General features: G+C 36.2%; 1 protein-coding gene across 16 annotated transcripts in view; it reads right to left on the bottom strand.

Moving 5' to 3' along the window:
• HELQ (helicase, POLQ like) overlaps window positions 1–19,683 on the bottom strand; it is a 48,134-nt gene that overhangs the window by 19,644 nt on the left and 8,807 nt on the right. For 12 of the 16 annotated variants that reach the window (XR_001444775.3, XR_001444774.3, XR_013417853.1 and 9 more), the window contains 10 exons: window positions 19,099–19,171; window positions 16,630–16,727; window positions 14,445–14,543; window positions 13,051–13,196; window positions 10,330–10,569; window positions 5,605–5,746; window positions 5,140–5,244; window positions 3,164–3,386; window positions 1,567–1,724; window positions 12–110 (listed from right to left, as the gene is read on the bottom strand). Coding sequence is in view for 11 of the 16 variants with exons in the window: in XM_001104832.5 (XP_001104832.3) it covers window positions 12–110; window positions 1,567–1,724; window positions 3,164–3,386; window positions 5,140–5,244; window positions 5,605–5,746; window positions 10,330–10,569; window positions 13,051–13,196; window positions 14,445–14,543; window positions 16,630–16,727; window positions 19,099–19,171 (1,383 nt within the window). In the remaining 5 variants the exon portion in view is untranslated. Of the gene's footprint in view, window positions 1–11; window positions 111–1,566; window positions 1,725–3,163; window positions 3,387–5,139; window positions 5,245–5,604; window positions 5,747–10,329; window positions 10,570–13,050; window positions 13,197–14,444; window positions 14,544–16,616; window positions 16,728–19,098; window positions 19,172–19,683 lie in introns of all 16 variants that reach the window. The other 4 variants (XM_015138384.3, XM_078003409.1, XM_078003410.1 and 1 more) reach the window with 1 other exon arrangement.

Here is a 19,683-nt window from a genome sequence, read left to right as displayed (position 1 = left end):
GAATGTGGTACCTTTCTGATGGCTTGACCTGATGCTTTCTTCCCAAGAAAGCTTTCAGAGACTCCAAGAATGGCAGCTACATTTTGTTCTGCTGGACTGAGTTGGCTGAACTACATGGAAAAAGAGCAAATAGATGGAAACATAAACAAATCCATCATGTGAACCAAATCCAGTATTTCTTTTGATATCACATTCTCATGATTCAGGACACAAAAAAACAAGATAAATATATTTGTAAATATTGCAGGTTTTAAAGTTGTATCATTAGAATATAACATACTCTAGAATTACTTAAAGGCATGGCCACAACTACTGGTTTCCATGGACTATGTGATTATGTTTAATAACGGATGGCTGAGGGGAAGGAGAAGGAAAGGTTTTGAGAGTAATTGCATTATATAGTACCACTTAAAAACAACTTACTTCCTGAGTAATGTAAACTCAGCAAGTTGAGAAGAGATGAAGAAAAAAAAAAAAACAAACAGTAATGATTTAAAAATATGACATTAAAAATAAAGTTAATTTCCTGCAATTAAAAGATGTACATTACCTCTGCCTAATAAATGTTTTTGTTTCTGTTTTTGCTTTTTTTTTGAGACAGTCTCATTCTGTCACCCAGGCTGGAGTGCAATGGTGTGATCTCAGCTTACTGCAACCTCCACCTCATGGGTTCAAGCCAATTCTCCTGCCTCAGCCTCCTGAGTAGCTGGGACTACTGGTGTGCAACACCATGGCCAGCTAATTTCTGTATTCTTTTAGTAGAGACGGGGTTTCACCGTGTTGGCCAGGCTGGTCTCGAACTCCATACCTCAAGTGATCCTCCCACCTTGGCCTCCCAAAGTACTGGGATTACAGGCATAAGCCACCACACCCAGCCCTAATGTATATTTATACAGCTAGCCTGTTCACAGTAAAATCATAATATACTGTATGTTACCACTTGGCTTTACAATAAGTATGGACAGTTCTACTTTGTGATGGGTTGTAAAATAAATATTCCTTTTCAGTTATTAATATCATTGGGTTTAATGTATTATCATACCTGGCTCTGACCGAGCTCTCATATAATTAAACTCTCAATCATCGGAGATGGTTTTCACTGTTTTCTTTGCATTCTAGGCATTATAAAATGCAGTGATCATAACGTTAACTTTCTGTGGGGAAACAGGACCATCGATAATCCTTTTTTCTTGACCTTTATTTTTTCAATAACAAATATGTTTATATTTAAGAGAAAAGTAACATTTCAGTTAAACAAATCATAAATGCTGTTGCCAGATTACAATTTTTAAAAACTGAAAGAAAAAATATCCAATTCCAAATATATTTTAAGAGAGAAAAAAAGTGAATAATCACTTGATAAAAAGCATATAATAGGCCGGGCACAATGGCTTACACTTGTAATCCTAGCACTTTGGGATGCCAACGTGGGAGGATCGCTTGAGCCTAGGAGTTTGAGACCAGCCTGGGCAACATGGCAAAGCCTCATCTCTACAAAACAAAACAAAACAGCATGTAATAACTAACAAACGAAGTAGCCTAAGTTGAAAAACGTTATATTCTCACCTGCCTGAAGTATATCATCCAATCAGGGTTACTCTGTGAAACCAGATCATAGGGGGTTGTTAGGTAGATTAGATGAAGAAGGCTTTCAAGCACAAGTCCTTCAAGACCTTTCTTCAAGTCTCTGTAGAGAATGTCACAATAAGCTAAATCTATAGTTCCTAAAAGAAAGATACAAATATTCAATCTTTCACAATTATCAGAGGGGCAAAGACATGTTTTTAAATAAAGTATTGTGTAGAAATTGCTTAAATATAGCAAAAAGTCTTCAAAATCTCTTATAACTTCTTATTATATAACTATTTTGGAGGTCATTTTGATAGTACTCATCAACATTTAATATGTACATACCTTCTGATCCAACTATTTTGGGGACTCTAACCCAGAGAAACATTTCCATATGTACCCCAAAATACATAGAGATGTCCATGCAGCCTTGTTTATAACAAACAAAAAATCAGAAAGAATGCAAATGTCCATCAACATCGAATGGTTAAATAAATTATGGTACATCCACACTACAGATAACTACAGTATTAAAAGAAAAATGAGACAGGTTTAAAGAGATTCATCTGATAAGATGTTCATGATATTTTATACATGAGAAAAGCAATTTGGAAAAAAATATTTAAATGATGACTCCATTTGAAAAATACATGCATAAAAATATTTGGAAGAATACATATCAAACTGGTAGCAGTAGCTCCTGAGAGAATAGAAATGGGAGAGGAGTATGGCATTTTCCTTAGCATAATTCTGAGTTCTTAGGTTGTTTTTTTGTTTTTGTTTTTTTTTTTTTTTACCAGCAGACGTGTATTATTTTTCATTAAAAAAGAGCCTCAGCCTAGACAACATAGTGAAACCCCACCTCTACTAAAAAGACAAAAATTAGCCAGGCATGGTGGCATGCGCCTGTAGTCCCAGCTACTCGGGGGGCTGAGGTGGGAGAATCATTTGAGCCCAGGAGACAGAGGTTGCAGTGAGCTGAGAGTGTGCCACTGCACTTCAGCCTTGGCAACAGAGCATGTTGTATGGTTGCTGGGGAGGGGAGCATGAAGGAGGGATGCCCACCTTATTCTCTATATACTTCTGTAGTACTTTAATTACTTATAATTCAAAACATTTTTCAACTTTTGAAAGTTGAAGTTGTTTATCAGCTTACAAAATAAGATTACTGCAACTAATATAAAATTATAAACGCAACTTAAAGAAAGTATAATTTTTTATTTTTTTATTTTTGAGACGGAGTCTCACTCTGTTGCTCAGGCTGGAGTGCACTGGCATGATATCAGCTTAATGCAACCTCTGCCTCCCAGGTTCAAACGATTCCCATGCCTCAGCCTCCCGAGCAGCTGGGACTACAGGCATGTACCACTATGTCTGGCTAATTTTATCTTTGTATTTTAGTAGAGACAGGGTTTCACTATATTGGCCAGGCTGGTCTCAAACTCCTGACCTCAGGTGATCTGCCTGCCTTGGCCTCTGAGAGTGCTGAGATTACAGGCGTGAGCCACTCTGTCCAGCCTAAAGAAAGTACAATTTAATGTTCATTTTTTCCAATGTGTTTCCTGTGATCAATAAGATTTAGGTAAACTCTTACCCTTAAATGAAGCTCGTCCCAACTTTGTAATATGAAAATTATATTGGACCTCCTCTTCAGACTTACAAATAGTGTCTTTTTGTAGGAGTCCTTTTTCTGTCAGGTATCTAAGTGATTCAACAGTTATTTCCCAAAGACTTTTTTCTTTCAATAAAATCTTTTGCTGAACACCAAAAAATGTACCATTCATGAAGTGATAGATGTCATCAAGATTCGTTGCAATCTGAAACAATTCAGGACGTCACTGGAGCATTTTCCTTAACTCAAGGCATCACCTTGAATGCATATTAATCAAGATGATAACTCATTTCCATACCTCAAAGCTATTTAAATAAAAAATTAGTATTAAATCTACACAGTTGCATATATAAATTGATAATAGCAATTTAAAATTAACAAAAAATATAGGGGGATGATAGTTATTATATTCATGCTTTTTATGAAAATATATACACATTTTTCATTCCAAAACTCCTTTGAATAAGTCTTTAAATAATTTTTCACAATATCTCCAAAACTGTGCTATTTACTCCCCAACCAATTTTCACTAATTCTCACTCAGCCTCTTCCCTGCACTGCTTTCCACCCACCTGTGAAAACATCCTTTAGCTCTAAAAGTTGCATTAAAAAAAAAAAAAGCATGGAAAATACAACAATTGCCACTAAAACAGGGTCAGACAATACTTTGCCTAAAATGTTACCTAAAAATAGTTGATCTCTGCCTAATTTTGTCTCTCATATTCCTATCTCCATTTCTTGTTCTTTCACTGCCTTTTTCTCTCCCGCTGTTATTCGCTATTTACAACTTACAATGGCAATCATAAGGAATACTTAACCCTCCATTTAGTATTCAGATGTAGAGTTGGCTCTGAATTAGAATAATTTTTATTAGCCAATTTCAATGAAATCAGCATGTTATACTAAAATATAGTCAATCAATAAGTATCTTTCTCTCTCTTACAATTCTGATGCTATTTCAGCTGGAAAATTTAAGTCATAATTTCATGTTAAACCAATATAAGGGGTAAGAAAAATATTATGTGGCACAGACATTTTCTATTTCTTCTTCTCACTTTAATAAAAATCATTCTTAATATAGTATTCAATTAAGCTAAAATTATACTTTTAAGATATTTAAGAAGTGATACTTGGTTTTTGGATTATTAATGTACTTAGTTTTTGTACTATTTCCTACCTAAATGATTAGAGTTAACACTGGAAGAGTGCAGGAGGGCAGAGGAACCTTTACTTGATCCCTCTATTTACCCTCATGTCATCTTTCTATCCCTCCCTGAGAAAGTTTTTGACATAGTAATTGAAACCCACTGGGCCAGCCTCTGCTTTTGGCTTCTCAAAGCCAGATCTCCACTGATGCCCCAACTTGTAAGTTCACCCACGCTCAGTCCAAAGTTAATTTCATCACCATATCCCAGGTTAAAGAACAAGTAAACAAACAAAAACAGGCCAGGCGCAGTGGCTCATGCCTATAATCCTAGCACTTTGGGAAGCTAAGGTGGGAGGGCTGCTTGAGGCCAAGAGTTCAAGACCAATCTAACTAACATGGCAAGACCCCATTGCTAAGAAAAAAAAGCCAATTTCATTAATTCAAGTATTTATTAAGTGCCAACCACATGCCAAGCACTAGGATTCAGTAATCTTTTTTTTTTGAGATGGGGTCTTGCTGTGTTGCCCAGGTTGGTCTCAAACTCCTGGGCGCAAAGAATCCTCCTGTTTCAGCCTCCCAAAGTGGTGGGATTACAGGTGTGAGTCACCACACCTGACCATTCCATGATCTTTTCAAAATTATTTACCTTAATCACTGAAGTGGATGAGAAAACAAACAAAATTTTAAAAAAAAGATTAAATAAAAAATTAGTGTAAAATCTACGCAGCTGTACATATAAAGTTACTGCATAACTTTTTCACTTCGATTATCTCAGATAACAGTAATAAGACAAAAAAATTTAAAAAAATACCTTCAAACCAATCAAAGAGAGAAATAATGTTTGGATTCCCTTGGTGAATTCCTGAACAAGATGGCTGTAACAGTTTTCCAATGGTCTAGTTATTAACTCCAATACCTATAAAGGTCAAAGCAACACCATGCTTTGTGTTATTATTAAAAATAAATGGCATTTAATATAAATATTTTATACTTTACATAAATCTTGTGGAGCCAGAAGAAGACCAAAAAAATAAAGACAAAAGAATTTAACATCTGTCCTCATAAAAAAGGATGAGAAACAAATAGGAAAAATATTTTTTCATTGTCTGAAATATATACATTTTCAAACCACTCTTTCTAATTCTTAACCATATAGGAAAGAAAACATCATTTAAAGAAAATTAATAATTAATTTTTAAAAGATTATTTCATAAAAGGGCTAGACCAAAGACCAAGAAAAAGACAAAAACAACCAACCAACCAAACTGAGTATTACCTGTTGTTTGTCTTTTTCTTGCAGTATGAGGATACTCTCCCCAATAGTATCTATTCCAGCACGACCAGCTCTGCCAATCATCTGTTTATATTGATTCCTCTTTAAAAATTCCTTAGCAACATAGGGAGCTCTTAAAATAACTCTGTGGAATTAATAAAATTAATTAAAAGTAACACTACAATAAACAGCACCAATTTGAAAAATTCTTAATTTCATTATATATTTGTGATATTAAATTTAATGACATACTAACACAAAATAATAGGTAATTAGTGTTTATGAAGAATCTATGATTTCTTAGGTTTTTACATATATTATCTATAATTCTTACAAAACTCATAGTAATAATATACTTTTTAATTACATTTTTATAAAGGAGTTAAATGAAACTCAGTTAAGTGACTTAACCTAAACTAAAAAATCAGTAATTACCAGAGCTATCATTTGAACTCAAGTCTGCCTAGTTGCAATGCCTACGATCAATCTGTAGCAGTAGTCTTCAAAGTGTTTTGACTTTATACTTCATAAATAAAAAAAGTGACCATACACCATTAACCTATACATAACTATTTATGAATTCTTGTTATTTTGAACCATATAAAATTGCAGATTTCAGCTGGTTTTGACCTACAAAAATGGTGATTTCAGCCAGGCTCAGTGGCTTATGCCTGTAATCCCAGCACTTTGGAGGGCTGAGGTGGGAGGTTCGCTTGAGTCCAGGAGTTTGAGACCAGCTTGGGCAATACAGTGAGATGCAGTTTCTACCAAAACCAAAACAAAACAAAAAACTGGTTGGGCATGGTGGTGTGCCCCTGTAGTCCCAGCTACTTGGGAGGCTGAGGTGGGGGGATCACTTGAGCCAAGGAGGTTGAAGCTGTAGTGAGTCGTGATTACATCACTGCACTCCAGCCTGGGCAACAGAGTGGAACCCCATCTCTTAAAAAAAAAAAGCGTGATTTCAATTATGTTCATATATACAGAAGTCTATAGTCAGCTAGTCAGCTTTCCTATCCAAAGGGAAGAAAAAAAATCTATTGTTTACCTATACTAATCAACTTCCTCTTTATTTATAAATCTCAATATGCAGAAAAGATTACCAAATACTTGAAGAAAACTAATAACATAAAAGAAACATAACATGAATATACAGAATAAATGACCACAAAAACCAGATACTATAGGGAACAGAAGAGAACTTTTAAAAATCCTTCCCAGCACTTTGGGAGGCCGAGTCGGGCGGATCACGAGGTCAGGAGATCGAGACCATCCTGGCTAACACGGTGAAACCCCGTCTCTACTAAAAAATACAAAAAACTAGCTGGGCAAGGTGGCGGGCGCCTGTAGTCCCAGCTACTGGGGAGGCTGAGGCAGGAAAATGGCGTGAACTCGGGAGGCGGAACTTGCAGTGAGCTGAGATCCGGCCACTGCACTCCAGCCTGGGCGACAGAGCGAGACTCCATCTCAAAAAAAAAAAAAAAAAAAAAAAATCCTAATTAGCATTCACAGAAAATTCCAAAGAGTATTATATCCACAATATAAGAGTAGACTTGGCTGGGCACGGTAGCTCACACCTGTAATCCCAGCACTTTGAGAGGCTGAGACGGGTGGATCATGAGGTCAAGAGATCGAGATCATCCTGGCCAACATGGTGAAATCCCGTTTCTACTAAAAATACAAAAATTAGCTGGGAGAGGTGGCGCACACCTGTAATCCCAGCTATTTGGGAGGGTGAGGCAGGAGAATCGCTTGAAGCCAGGAGGCGGAGGTTGCAGTGAGCTGAGATCATGCCACTGCACTCCAGCCTGGTGACAGAGTGAGACTTTGTCTCAAAAAATCCAAAAAAAAAAAAAAAACCAAGTAGACTATTACAAGGAAAGAACAAAAGAGAGTTCTTAGAAATAAAAAAATTAATTTAAAAATTCATAAAAAATTTGAAGGGCCGGGTGTGGTGGCTCACACCTGTAAATGTAGCACTTTGGGAGGCTGAGGCGGGTGGATCACCTGAGGTCAGGAGTGCGAGACCAGCCTGGTCAACATGGTGAAACCCTGTCTCCACTAAAAACACACAAATTAGCCAGGTGTGGTGGTGGGCACCAGTAATCCCAGCTGCCTGGGAGGCTGAGGCAGGAGAATCGCTTGAACCCAGGAGGTGGAAGTTACGGTAAGCCGAGACCGCACCACTGCACTCCAGCCTGGGCACAAGCAACAGAGCGAGACTTTGTCTCAAAAAAAAAAAAAAAAAAAAAAGAAAGAAAAGAAAAAAGAAAATTATATTGAAGAATTGAATAATGAATGAGAATAGTTCATGGATACAGTTAAATACTGATTTTCTTTTTTTGAGACAAGGTCTCTCTGTCGCCCAGGGTGGAGTGCAGTGGTACAATCACAGCTAACTGCAGCCTCAATCTCCTGGGTTCAAGCAATCTTCCCACCTCAGCCTCTCGAGCAGCTGGGATCACAAGTGTATGCTACCATACCCAGCTAATTTTTTTAATTTTTTAATAGAGATGAGGTTCTTGCTATGTTGTTCAGGCTGGTCTCAAACTCCTGGGCTCAAGTGATCCTCCCACCTTTGCCTCCCAAAGTGCTGGGATTACAAAAACTGATTTTTTAATATGGAAGGTAAAGTTGAAAAAAATCACATGGCACAAACATGTGCTTACATTCTCACACACTATGAAAAATGTGTAAGAAAAGACATGAAAGCTGAATCTAAGAGGCCTAAATCCTGTCTAAGTGAAATTATAAAAGCAAGGAACAGAGATAATGGGAAGAAAAAGAAATAATCGAAAAAAATTACTCAAAGAGGAAAGGCAAAAAGCTTAGATTAAAAGTATCTACCCAAGTGCTAAGCCCTATGAATGAAAAGTAGTAATGCTGGGATTGTAAAGCCCTATGAATGAAAAGTAGTAATGTTGGGATTGTAAAATCAAACTTCCTGGGTTCAAACCTTGGCTTTAAAACTCATTTGTTGCATATAAAGTTGGGAAAGTTATTTAACTATTCAGTGCCTCAGTTTCCCCTTCTATAATAGGTATGTAATAAAATATGACCTTCCTCACAGAGTTGTTGTGAAGCTCCCTGAAGTCAATGCATGTAAAGTTGTTACTACATGAAGGGGAGGGGAATGTAGTAACTACAACTATTATTATACACCATGAGGAAATTGGAAGGTTAAAGAGAAAAGTCTAAAAGCTTCTGGAAAAGAAAAACAGCAAATCCATGCAGAGACAAAAATGAGCAACATTGGCCTCTAGAAAATATGGAACAATATTTACAAAGTCCCTAAAGGAAAAAAATTGAATCTAGAATTCTTTTGCTAGTGAAGTGTGTGTTAAAGTGTGAGGCCAAAATACAGATATCTTCAACTATGCAGAGAGTCAAAATGTTTTACCCCAAAGCAGCATTCTAAAAAGGATTACTCAAGGAAGGCAAAATTAAAAAAAAAAAAAAATCAGAGAAGAAAGATGTGGGATATAAGAGGCAGTGGTAAGCAAAAAACAAGTATGATTTACAGGCAAGTTTAAAGAATCACTATATAAGATGGAAGAAAATTTTAAAACCTGGCACTAAAATTCCAGGTAATTGCAACATTCATGGGGCAGAGTAGAACACATTAAGGACATGCTAAGCCTCTTGTTATGTTCAGGAGAGGATAGTTATTGATTAATTCTAAAGTAATAACAAATGTTTGATTACAACTTAAAATTTTAAGAGTAACCACCGGAATAACAGAAATAGGATATGTAACTTTCATTTTTTTATTCGATTGTCTGAAAAATGGAAAACTTAATCAGAGACAGAAATTGAAAATAAAAGAATGGAAAAAGGTACATACTTGGCAAAAAAAAAATAAGTCCTGGTATTCAAAGCAAAATTATTAAATGAGCAAAATGAGTACTTATTGTATTGATAAAAGGTATAATTCAGCAATAAGATATTTGAAGTAAACCTTTGTATATCTAAATAGTTTTGAAATATAAAAAGTAATGACTTCTAGAAATGCAAAAAGGAGAAACTGACAACTACATAATTTAAGTAGGAAACTAACACACTTCTCTGAAATTGATAGACCAAGGAATCAAATATAGTAGGAAAATAGAGAAGCTGAAAACACAATGAACAACTGTGATCTCAATGAGATGTATAAAACTGCATATTCAACTGAAAATACATATTTTTTAAACACTCATGGAAAGTTTATAAAAGTTGATCATTTATTAGCAAAATACCCCAGGATCATAAACTATAAAGGGTATAAGTCAATTACACAGGCCCATACCTTTGGTAGTAACTGAAAAGGTAATCAAGGGTCTGCTTTAAAATATATATATTAGACTCAAATTGCCTTATGGATCAGCTCTCCAAGATTTCAAGGAAATCTCTACGTTGAATAAACTCTTTCAGATTATAAAAAAGGTGAAACATTTGCCAACTATTTCTACACAACCAGATTAATAAACCCTAACATCAAAACCAGATATAAAGAGCATAAAAGGATGGAATTCTAAATCAAGAAATCTACTAACATTATTTTTCATCACATATTTCATTAAATATTCATTAAAATATTAAAGAAAATAAACCAACCAATCAACTCAGCATATGCTAAAAGAACATTTGATAAATTCTCAGCCACTATGGAGAAAGCATAAAACAACAAAACTCCTTGCAAGCTAGAGATGGAAAAGTTCTGAGCCTGGTCAACATTTACTTATCTCTTACCTTCGAGCTGGTAGGTTGACACCTGCTGCTAGGGTAGATGTGCAGGTAAAAAGACAGAGCACTCCTGTGGAGTAGGCCTCCTCCAAGAGTTTCCTTTCATCACTTGTTAAGCCACTATGGTGATAGGCAACTCCAAATGGGATAGTGCGCTTTAAAACAGGACACAGGTTGCCATTGCCAATATTCTTCAAGTTCTTAATTACCTCACATTTTTCTTTCTCCTTGTGCTTCAGATATTCCCTATGAAAAAGATCTGTTAGAAATATGAACCCTTGATCTTTTAGTGACAAAATTCCTACCATTTTCATTTTAGTAGATGTTAATGTAAACATTCTTTAATGTACTATTTTCATTAAGTACATTAAATGTTCTTAGAATTTTGATTCTGACTTTATTAACTATTAGGCAGTCTCTCAATCTTTCTGTGGATTACAGAACCTTGTGAAAATCTTATCAAAACTAAGGAAAAGTGGGGTGCGATGGCTCACGCCTGTAATCCCAGCACTTTGGAAGGTGGAGGCAGAAGGATTGCTTGAGCCCAGGAGTTCGAGATCAGTGTGGGTAACGAAGTGAGACCACCTCCCAACAAAAAACAACAAAAATTAGCCAGGCACGGTGGTGCGTGCACCTGTAGTCCCAGGTTACAGGGGAGGATGAGGTGGGATGATTGCTTGAACCCAGGAGTTCGAGGTTGCAATGAGCTATGAACTTACCAGCCTGGGTGACAGAGCAAAGCCAAAGCCCTGTCCAAAAAAAAAAAAAAAAAAAAAAAAAGGAAAAATACAACAATTTACATAAATATAACACTTAACATATAATTTCAGAGGGTTTGTGGATTTCCCGAAATTCATTCCTGTACTTCCTTTGAATCCATGGACACCAGGTTTAGACCTTTGCTCTGGATGTTATAGCTGTTTTTTCTTTATAATATATGTCTTTATAGGGAATAGTTTTTTTAAGACATAAATTTTCTTCTCTGAAGATGGAAACATATATATTATTAAATCATACTTCTATGGTAAAACACTGTCTAAACACTAGCACTTTAGAAACTTCATTCATATCCTGCAATGTTTCCATCACTTAGCCAGTGTCTCCATCTTACTACCTTGAATTATTCTAAGAAAATGAATGATTAACTGAGAATACTTTTTTTCAATAATTTAATGTCCTTAAGCTTTTATAATCAAAATCGTTGTAAAAGCAGACTGTTACCAAAATGAGTGACTCCTTCCTGTTATCCCAAACATTTTTATCTTTTGCTATTCAATAAATTTAAGTCTATCTTAGACCAATCCATGACAGTAGGATTCAAAGAGGAGGTAGAGGTTGACAAGATTAGCATTCAGGTTAATAGACTATGAATAGTGATACAGCATTAGCTAAGGAGATGAAAGAAATTTCAGAAGATGATAAAACCACACATGAGACAAACAGGTGCATAAAAAACTGAACTGTTAGTACTTAAAGTAACTTCATACTTATCTCTATGAATATGACAGAGCCAATATTAAGACACTACAAAATTACAAGCCAACACATTTCTTACTCAGGAAATTATATCCAAATGTCCATACAACTTAAGTGTGAAGTTTACTAAGAAAACAAAGGCAGGCCAGGTACAGTGGCTCACGCCAGTAATTCCAGCACTTTGGGAGACTATGGGGGGCGGATTGCTTGAGCTCAGGAGTTCAAAACCAGCCTGGGCAACATGGTGAAATGCTATCTCTACCAAAATTACAAAAAATTAGTTGGGAGTAGTGGTGTGTGCCTGTAGTCCCAGCTACTTGGGAGGCTGAGGTGGGAGGATCACTTGAGCCCAGGAAATGGAGGCTGCAGTGAGCTGTGTTTGTGTCACTGCATTCTAGCATAGGTGACAGAGTGAAACCCTGTCTCAGGAAAAAAAAAAAAAAGGAAAAGAAAAAAAAAAGGCAATGGAAGATACAATTCATCTCCACAGTGGTAAACAGCGATTAGTCCTTTGACTGACTAAACCAGTGGTTCCTGTCTTTGGCTATATGTTGGACTTGCCTGGGGAGCTTTACAAAATGATATCTGGGTATCACTCCCAGAAATTCTGATTTATCTAAGATGTAGCCTGGGCTTTGGAATTTTTAAAAGCCTCCATGATGATTCACTATGCAGCCAAGGTTTTGAACCACTGACCTAAGCCATTATATTACTTAACATTCTCTTACATGTTACCTTAGAGTTTTCTTTTTCTTTTTTTTTTTTTTTTGATGGAGTCTTGCTCTGTCACACAGGCTGGAGTGTAGTGGTGCGATCTCAGCTCATTGCAACCTCCGCCTGCCAGGTTCAAGAGATTTTCATGCCTCGGCCTCCCCAATAGCTGGGATTACACGTGCAAGGCACCACACCCAACTAATTTTTTGTATTTTTAGTAGAGACGGGGTTTCATTATGTTGGCCAGGCTGGTCTTGAACTCCTGACCTCAAGTGATCCGCCCGCCTCAACCTCCCAAAGTGCTGGGATTACAGGCATGAGCCACGGCACCCAGCTACCTTAGAACCCATTTCTCTGGCTATTTCACATGTGATTTTCACAGTTAAAATTTCTTTCTTCAAGGTCAAGGCCTTTAGTACACTGTAACAACTCAGTATGATGTTTTGCGAGGCATAATTAGTGTTTGCCCAATCAACATAATACACAGTCTGTAATTCATAATAAAAATAAAACAGGATATTAAAAAAATTAACATACTTGCTTAAAAATTTGCATATCATTTCTGCTACATTTTCACAGTTCTTCTTACTAGGACAAAAAACTAAGCAGGAATAATTGGGAATAACTTCTGTAACCAATGCTACCAAGTGATCAGGATCCATCTTTTTTAGGGTCTCAGAATACTGCAAAACAACAGGATGTAGGAACAAGGTGGTTAGTAAACATGAAACCCTGTCAATTTTTTACCAGTGTGATTTGAAGGTAAATAAACCATCTATAATTCTAAACTTCTAATTTAATAATCTGATCATTTAAAAGATGAAATCTATATTAAGAATCAAAATGTTCAATCTCACTTTTTTTTTAGGTTATTATGATTTTCTTAGGTCTAGTTAGTCTAAAAAAACTAGAATTAAAGAAGTGAATTAAAGAAAATTAAAGAAGTGAAAATAGTTAGTTATTAATAGCCTCACTACATGCCCATCTCCATCACAGCAGAACAAAAAGTCCCACAGAGAGAAACACAAATTGGTCCTAATAATAGCCTGTTTTCAAAAACACAGATTCAATCATACTATTGAATTATAACAATTTTTGTAGTGACACGAGGAACACAAAGAACATGAAGAAAAAATGTGAAGTTATTTAAAATCTGTTTCTTCAACTTTACTAAAAACTAATGAAGACATAGCTTTAGAATAACATACCTTCAGAGAATTCTAAAACTACTATATAATCTCTTCTTCCCCTTTGTAATATCCTTCATATAAGTCATAAAACACTAAAATTTACATAGTAGACATTAACATTTTAATACACCAATATCTGAACCACATGGTCCATAAATTATTCTTCTGTTGTTGTTAAATGAATAAGCATTTACAGAAGAGGTTTCCAAATTTTCTTGGTTCACAGCCCCAATGCCAAAAGAAATACTTAACAGTTTTGTTAATTAAATAGTGAGGTCCAAACAACTTAATAAATATGTACTTCATCACAACTTAGTAGCTGTTAGAATAAATAATACATATCAGTTGAATGAAAAAATATTTTTATTTCATTTTTAAATAACCACAACAGCTCACTAATGGGATGTGTGCACAACTTGGTACTGTCTTTCAAACTCTGGAATAAGACTGGACACAGCTATTCTTTTCTGTTCCAGATTGATTTTCACACAGTACTTACAGCAACCGCAAAAATCCCAGCTTCACAAAGATATGATGTCATAGAAAAGAATATGGTGTGATCTAATGTTAAAATTGGAAATGAGCTATCTTGAACTGGTAGTCTGCATGGTGTTCAACAAATGTCAAGCATCAGCTGTGTCTTGCAAGAATCTAAACTATTCTACGGAACCCACTGGAAACTTCTGTGGTGCCCCAGACACAAAGTCTGGTAACCTGGAATTTAAAGGTTATCAACGTTACCTTATAATTAAGGAGGCGTGAAAAAGTCATGCCATTCTCAGCTTTGCTGTCAATTTCATATATTGTATCATTTATTTTCAGATATTCTTTTAATTCAACCTTGAATTAAAAGGACATTTGCAATTAATACCACATATAAATTCCTCTTTCCAGAGTTTTAAATGTTATAAAATAGGTTAAAAAAGGACAGCTATAAAAGATTTTAGCTTTTCTAAGATATATAAAACATGCTTCAACTTAAAAGTTCTTGCTTTACCATTTCTTGTTCTTCTTCTTTTTTGGTCTCTTTTTCCCTTTAAATCAAAATAGGGATCAATATCCTTGAAGAAATATGTTTGAATTAAGTAAACATCATATCCAAAAAGAAACCACACACTTCTGTATTTGTCACGAAAAGTGTCAGTCTTGGTGTTCTTATCTTTTACTAAGGTGTTACCTGTCTTATGTCTCAAGATCTAAAACTTCGTCTTTTTTCTTTTTTTCTTTTGAGACAGTCTCACTCTATCACCCAGGCTGGAGTGCAGTAGCATGATCATAGCCCACTGCAGCCTCAACCTCCAGGGCTCACGCTATCCTCCCACAGCCTCCCGAGTAGCTCGGATGACAGGCATGCACTACCACACCAGGCTAATTTTTATAGAGATAGGGTGCCTCTATGTTACTCAGGCGGGTCTTGAACTCCTGGGCTTGAGCAATCCTCACACCACAGCCTTTCAAAGTGCTAGGATTACTTATTACTCATCAGTTTTAATTCTAAAATCAGTTTTAATTCTAAATACCACCACATCATTTTCAGTATTTGTAGACAAAAACAGTTTGTAAACACAGCTCATTGCATTTTATTAATAACAATAACAATGTCTAATGTGGCAATTAAGTTCAAAAAATCTCTCTCGAAAATGTTCATATCTGGTACAAATGTAAAAACACCTTTTTTTTCTTTTTGTTTTTTGGAGATAAAACTTTTTCACTCTGTAGTCCAGGCTGGGGTGTTGTGGCACAAACACAACTTACTGTATCCTCGACCTTCTGGGCTCAAGTGATCCTCCCACCTCAGCATCTCAAGTAGCTGGGACTATATGTGAGCACTACTATTGCCTAATTTTTTTTTTCTCTGTCGCAAGGCTGGAGTGCAGTGGCGCAATCTTGGCTCACTGCAACCTCCACCCCACTAGGTTCAAGCGATTCTCCTGCCTCACTCTCCCAAGTAGCTGGGACTACAGGCATGCGCCACCATGCCCAGCTAATTTTTGTACTTTTTAGTAGAGACGGGGTTTCACCATGTTGGCCAGGATGGTCTCGATCTCTTGACCTCATGATCCGCCTGCCTTGGCCTCCCAAAGTACTGGGATTACAGGTGTGAGCCACTGCACCCAACTGCCCTAATTTTTTAATTTTTTGTAGAGATGGGAGTCTTGCCATGTTGCCCAGATTGGTCTTAAAACTCCTGGACTCAAGCAATCCTCCTGCCCCTGCCTCTTTAAGTGTTGGCATTGCAGGTCTGAGCCACTGCACCCGGCTAAAACATCAAATTTCAAATTAAAATTTGGCAATTAAAAAAAATTATTTTCTGAAAACCGACTTAGACACTGAAAACCTATTTAGATACAAAACATACACATTAGTACTGCACACAAATATATACACATTACAAGCTATTTTCAAATAACTACAAATTACATTTGTTTACTTTCTTCGAGCATTTTGAGAATGCTGCTATTGAGGAGTTTACACGTAAATCCATGTGAAGCCTTTACTTTTAAAAAAAGTATTATAACTACTAACATATAAATATTTTAAAATATTTAAATTTTAAGATAAATTTTTTAATGTGCCAATAACTCAAAACATGTCTCACTAAAATTTTGCCAAATAAAAAAATGTAGTTTAAAGAATAAGGAGTGAAAAAATAAAATGGGGGTCTGGGAAAACTCATTCAATGAATGTTCACTGAGGGCCTGTGGGCCAGGCTATAGATACATTAGTGACCCAACCCAAGATCCCTGACCTAGACACAAACTCTTAAATTCTCTATACACAACCTCTTATTGGTATATCGTCATGGTGAGTAAAATATGCCCCTTTGGTACTCTACAGAATTATTTAAATCCTATGTTTACTACTTTCATTTCTAAGTTAGATGAATACAAAACAAATCAATACAGTGCAAACCTTAGGTACATACTGGTCTAAATTGACTGGTATAATATTCTGCTTGAAGAAACTTTTGTAGGTCTTCAACATTGTTTAATGTTGCACTCATACCAATAATTTGAGTTGTTCCTAAAACACAAACAAACAAAAGCCAAAGTGTTAAGGAAAATATATTATGTAATATATCATAAAGTAATTTTAGCAAATCTTTTGTGCTCTGAATTCTTCCTGAGTGATTTAGGAAAGGGGTGGGAGAAGTAAGTAAGAAAAATACAAATAGCTGGGTGCCAACTTTGGGAGGCTGAGCTGGGAAGATCGCTTGAGGCCAGGACTTCAACACTAGCCTGGGCAACACAGTAAGACCTCATCTCAACAAAAAACTTAAAAATTACCTGGGCATGGTAGTGCACATCTGTAGTCCCAGCTACTTACGAGACTGAGGTAGGAGGATTGCTTGAGCTCAGGAGGTCAAGGCTGCAGTGAGCCATGATCGTGTCACTGCACTGCAGCTTGGGCAACAGTGAGACCTGACCTCTTAAAAAAAGAAAACTACAAATATATTACCAGAGTATTAATCTGGCATTTGAAGAATGAAATTTTTCAGGTATCCTGAAAGTTACTACTTAGAAGTTTATCGAGTTTTAAACTTCGCAAGAAGTAGGATATTAAGGCTTCTAAACAATAATAATGAGTATAAATTTGCTTTTAACTATCTGGATCCCCTTTACGAAAAGCATGATATGTTCCACAGGTATGGCTATAGACAGATGGACAGTTAGTAGGATAGAGGGCTAAATGAGTCTCCAACTCTTGGCCCATGAAAAGTCCTTTATGAGATCTTGCTATCAAGCTAACTTTTAATTTTATTTATTTATTTATTTATTGAGACAGAGTCTTGCTCTGTTGCCCAGGCTGGAGTGCAGTGGCATGATCTCGGCTCACTGCAACCTCCACCTCCTGGGTTCAAGCGATTCTCCTGCTCCAGCCTCCCGAGTAGCTGGGACTACAGTTTTTGGTGATGTTATTGCTTTAAATAAAGGTGGAGTGAAGCTTATGAAGCCATATGACATCCTGGGCAATATAAAATGGATATTTTCTATAGACTTAGCTATTGAATGAACACCCAAATAGGCCTTCTTTGCAAATGTTTCTTCATTGCTCCTATGTCTTGAAATAGTCATTCAAGAAACTGGCTGAAAGAGAAATAATTGGGAATATCCTTCTCATTCCATAAGGATAGACTATGAAGCTGAAGAGGTGGGCATGGGGCCAAATCAAGAAAGGCTGTACTAAGAAATTAGGGATTTATGCAGAAAGCAAAGGGAAGCTATTAAAGAATGGTAAACAGTAAAATAAACTAATAGGATTTATATTTTGGGAAAGATCATTCTACTTGCGCTAAAGAAAGATGGATTTGGTGGATGAAGGGCAGTGGGTAGACAGAAGAACTTGGTGATTTCTGTGGCAATTCAGGTAGAAAGGATGAGGTACTGAACTAAAGACTTAGTGGTAATGAGGGATAGGAGAGAGAGAGAAGTAAAAATATATTTATGAGGTAAACCAGATAGGATTTGGTTGCTGATAGAATATGTAGGATCCTGGCTTGGCTGGCTGGAGAGTGGTGGTTGAGAATTCAGGCTGAAGAATGGCTTTGAAGGCAATGAGTTGGGCTCAGACTAAGCCTTAGTTAGGCTTAGTTGTTCATAGAATAGTCAAATAGGAATGCCCTAAAATACAGGCTTGAGGAAAGCAGGGACTGTTTTATTCACTGCTGTATCCCTAGCACTTAAAATAGTGCCTAGCACACAGTAGGTGATCAATATTTTTTTGAATGAACAATTACAAAATGCTATAACCTGCTTAAATATTATTGCTGTTGAAATTTTTTAAATACTTTTTAAGATTTGACCTTTATAGTTAAATTTTCCATATATACGGTAAATATTGCAATAGCATATCAATAGTAGATTATGACATTTAGAATAAATTTTTCATATACTTTAAAGACTACTTGATGCTGTAAAATAGCTCCTTAAAGTGACCTATTTAAGTGTAGTGCTTTATAATATTATTATTATATTTATATTATATATATTACTATGGTGGTGATGAAGATAGCCGCAGTAGCAGCAGCAAACCCTTACTGAATGCAGTGTGCTAAGCACTGCTGAATGCAATACATGTGTTAACTCACACAATCCTTACAACAATTCCATCAGGCTGGTACCATTATTATCCTTGTTTTACAAATAAAGAAACACAGGGGTTGAGAGATGTGCCTGGGCACACATAGCTGTTAAGTAGCGGATAATAATAGAGGACTTCTTCAAATACCAATTTCATTTACCTTCAAAATTCTATTCATTAGAAATTTTAAAACAAAGGCAAAAAACTTAAGTATCTTGCTTTAGGTTACATAATGCAGCCAGTGATACAATTAAGTGTTTTATAAGTCTCTTGATTATAAATCAATTCATGACTTCATTTAAAAAACACTTACTGCTAGTGTAGAGGATTTTTGCTAGGGTCATTTCCAGTGTAGCTCCACGGCTTCCTTCACCAATCATGTGCAACTTCGAGATTTTTTAAAAAAAGGCAGAGAAGTAAATCTTCATATAATGCTCATATAAAACATGCATATATTCATATAAAATTTATTTGTAAAGAGTTGCTTATAACTCTCAAGTATTTTGAATATAACAACTATAATACATGTATATTATTTCACTGGTATTTAGGATAATGAGCTTTTTGTACAAAATCCTTATAAATCTGGGATTCATAAGTACTATTAAAAAAATTTTTTTTTTGAAATGGAGTTTGGCTCTTGACCCCCAGGCTGGAGTGCAATGGTGCGATCTTGGCTCACTGCAATATCCACCTCCTGGGTTAAAGTGATTCTCCTGCCTCAGCCTCCCGAGTGGCTGGGATTACAGGCGCCCACCACCACGCCCAGCTAATTTTTGTATTTTTAGTAGAGACAGGGTTTCATCTGTTGGCCAGGCTGGTCTTGAACTCCTGACCTCAAATGATTCACCTGCCTCGGCCTCCCAAAGTGCTAGGATTACAGGTGTGAGCCACCACG

Source organism: Macaca mulatta, chromosome 5, assembly GCF_049350105.2.
Source record: "Macaca mulatta isolate MMU2019108-1 chromosome 5, T2T-MMU8v2.0, whole genome shotgun sequence".
NCBI lineage: Eukaryota > Metazoa > Chordata > Mammalia > Primates > Cercopithecidae > Macaca > Macaca mulatta.
This window is presented reverse-complemented; position numbering and strand designations above follow the sequence as displayed.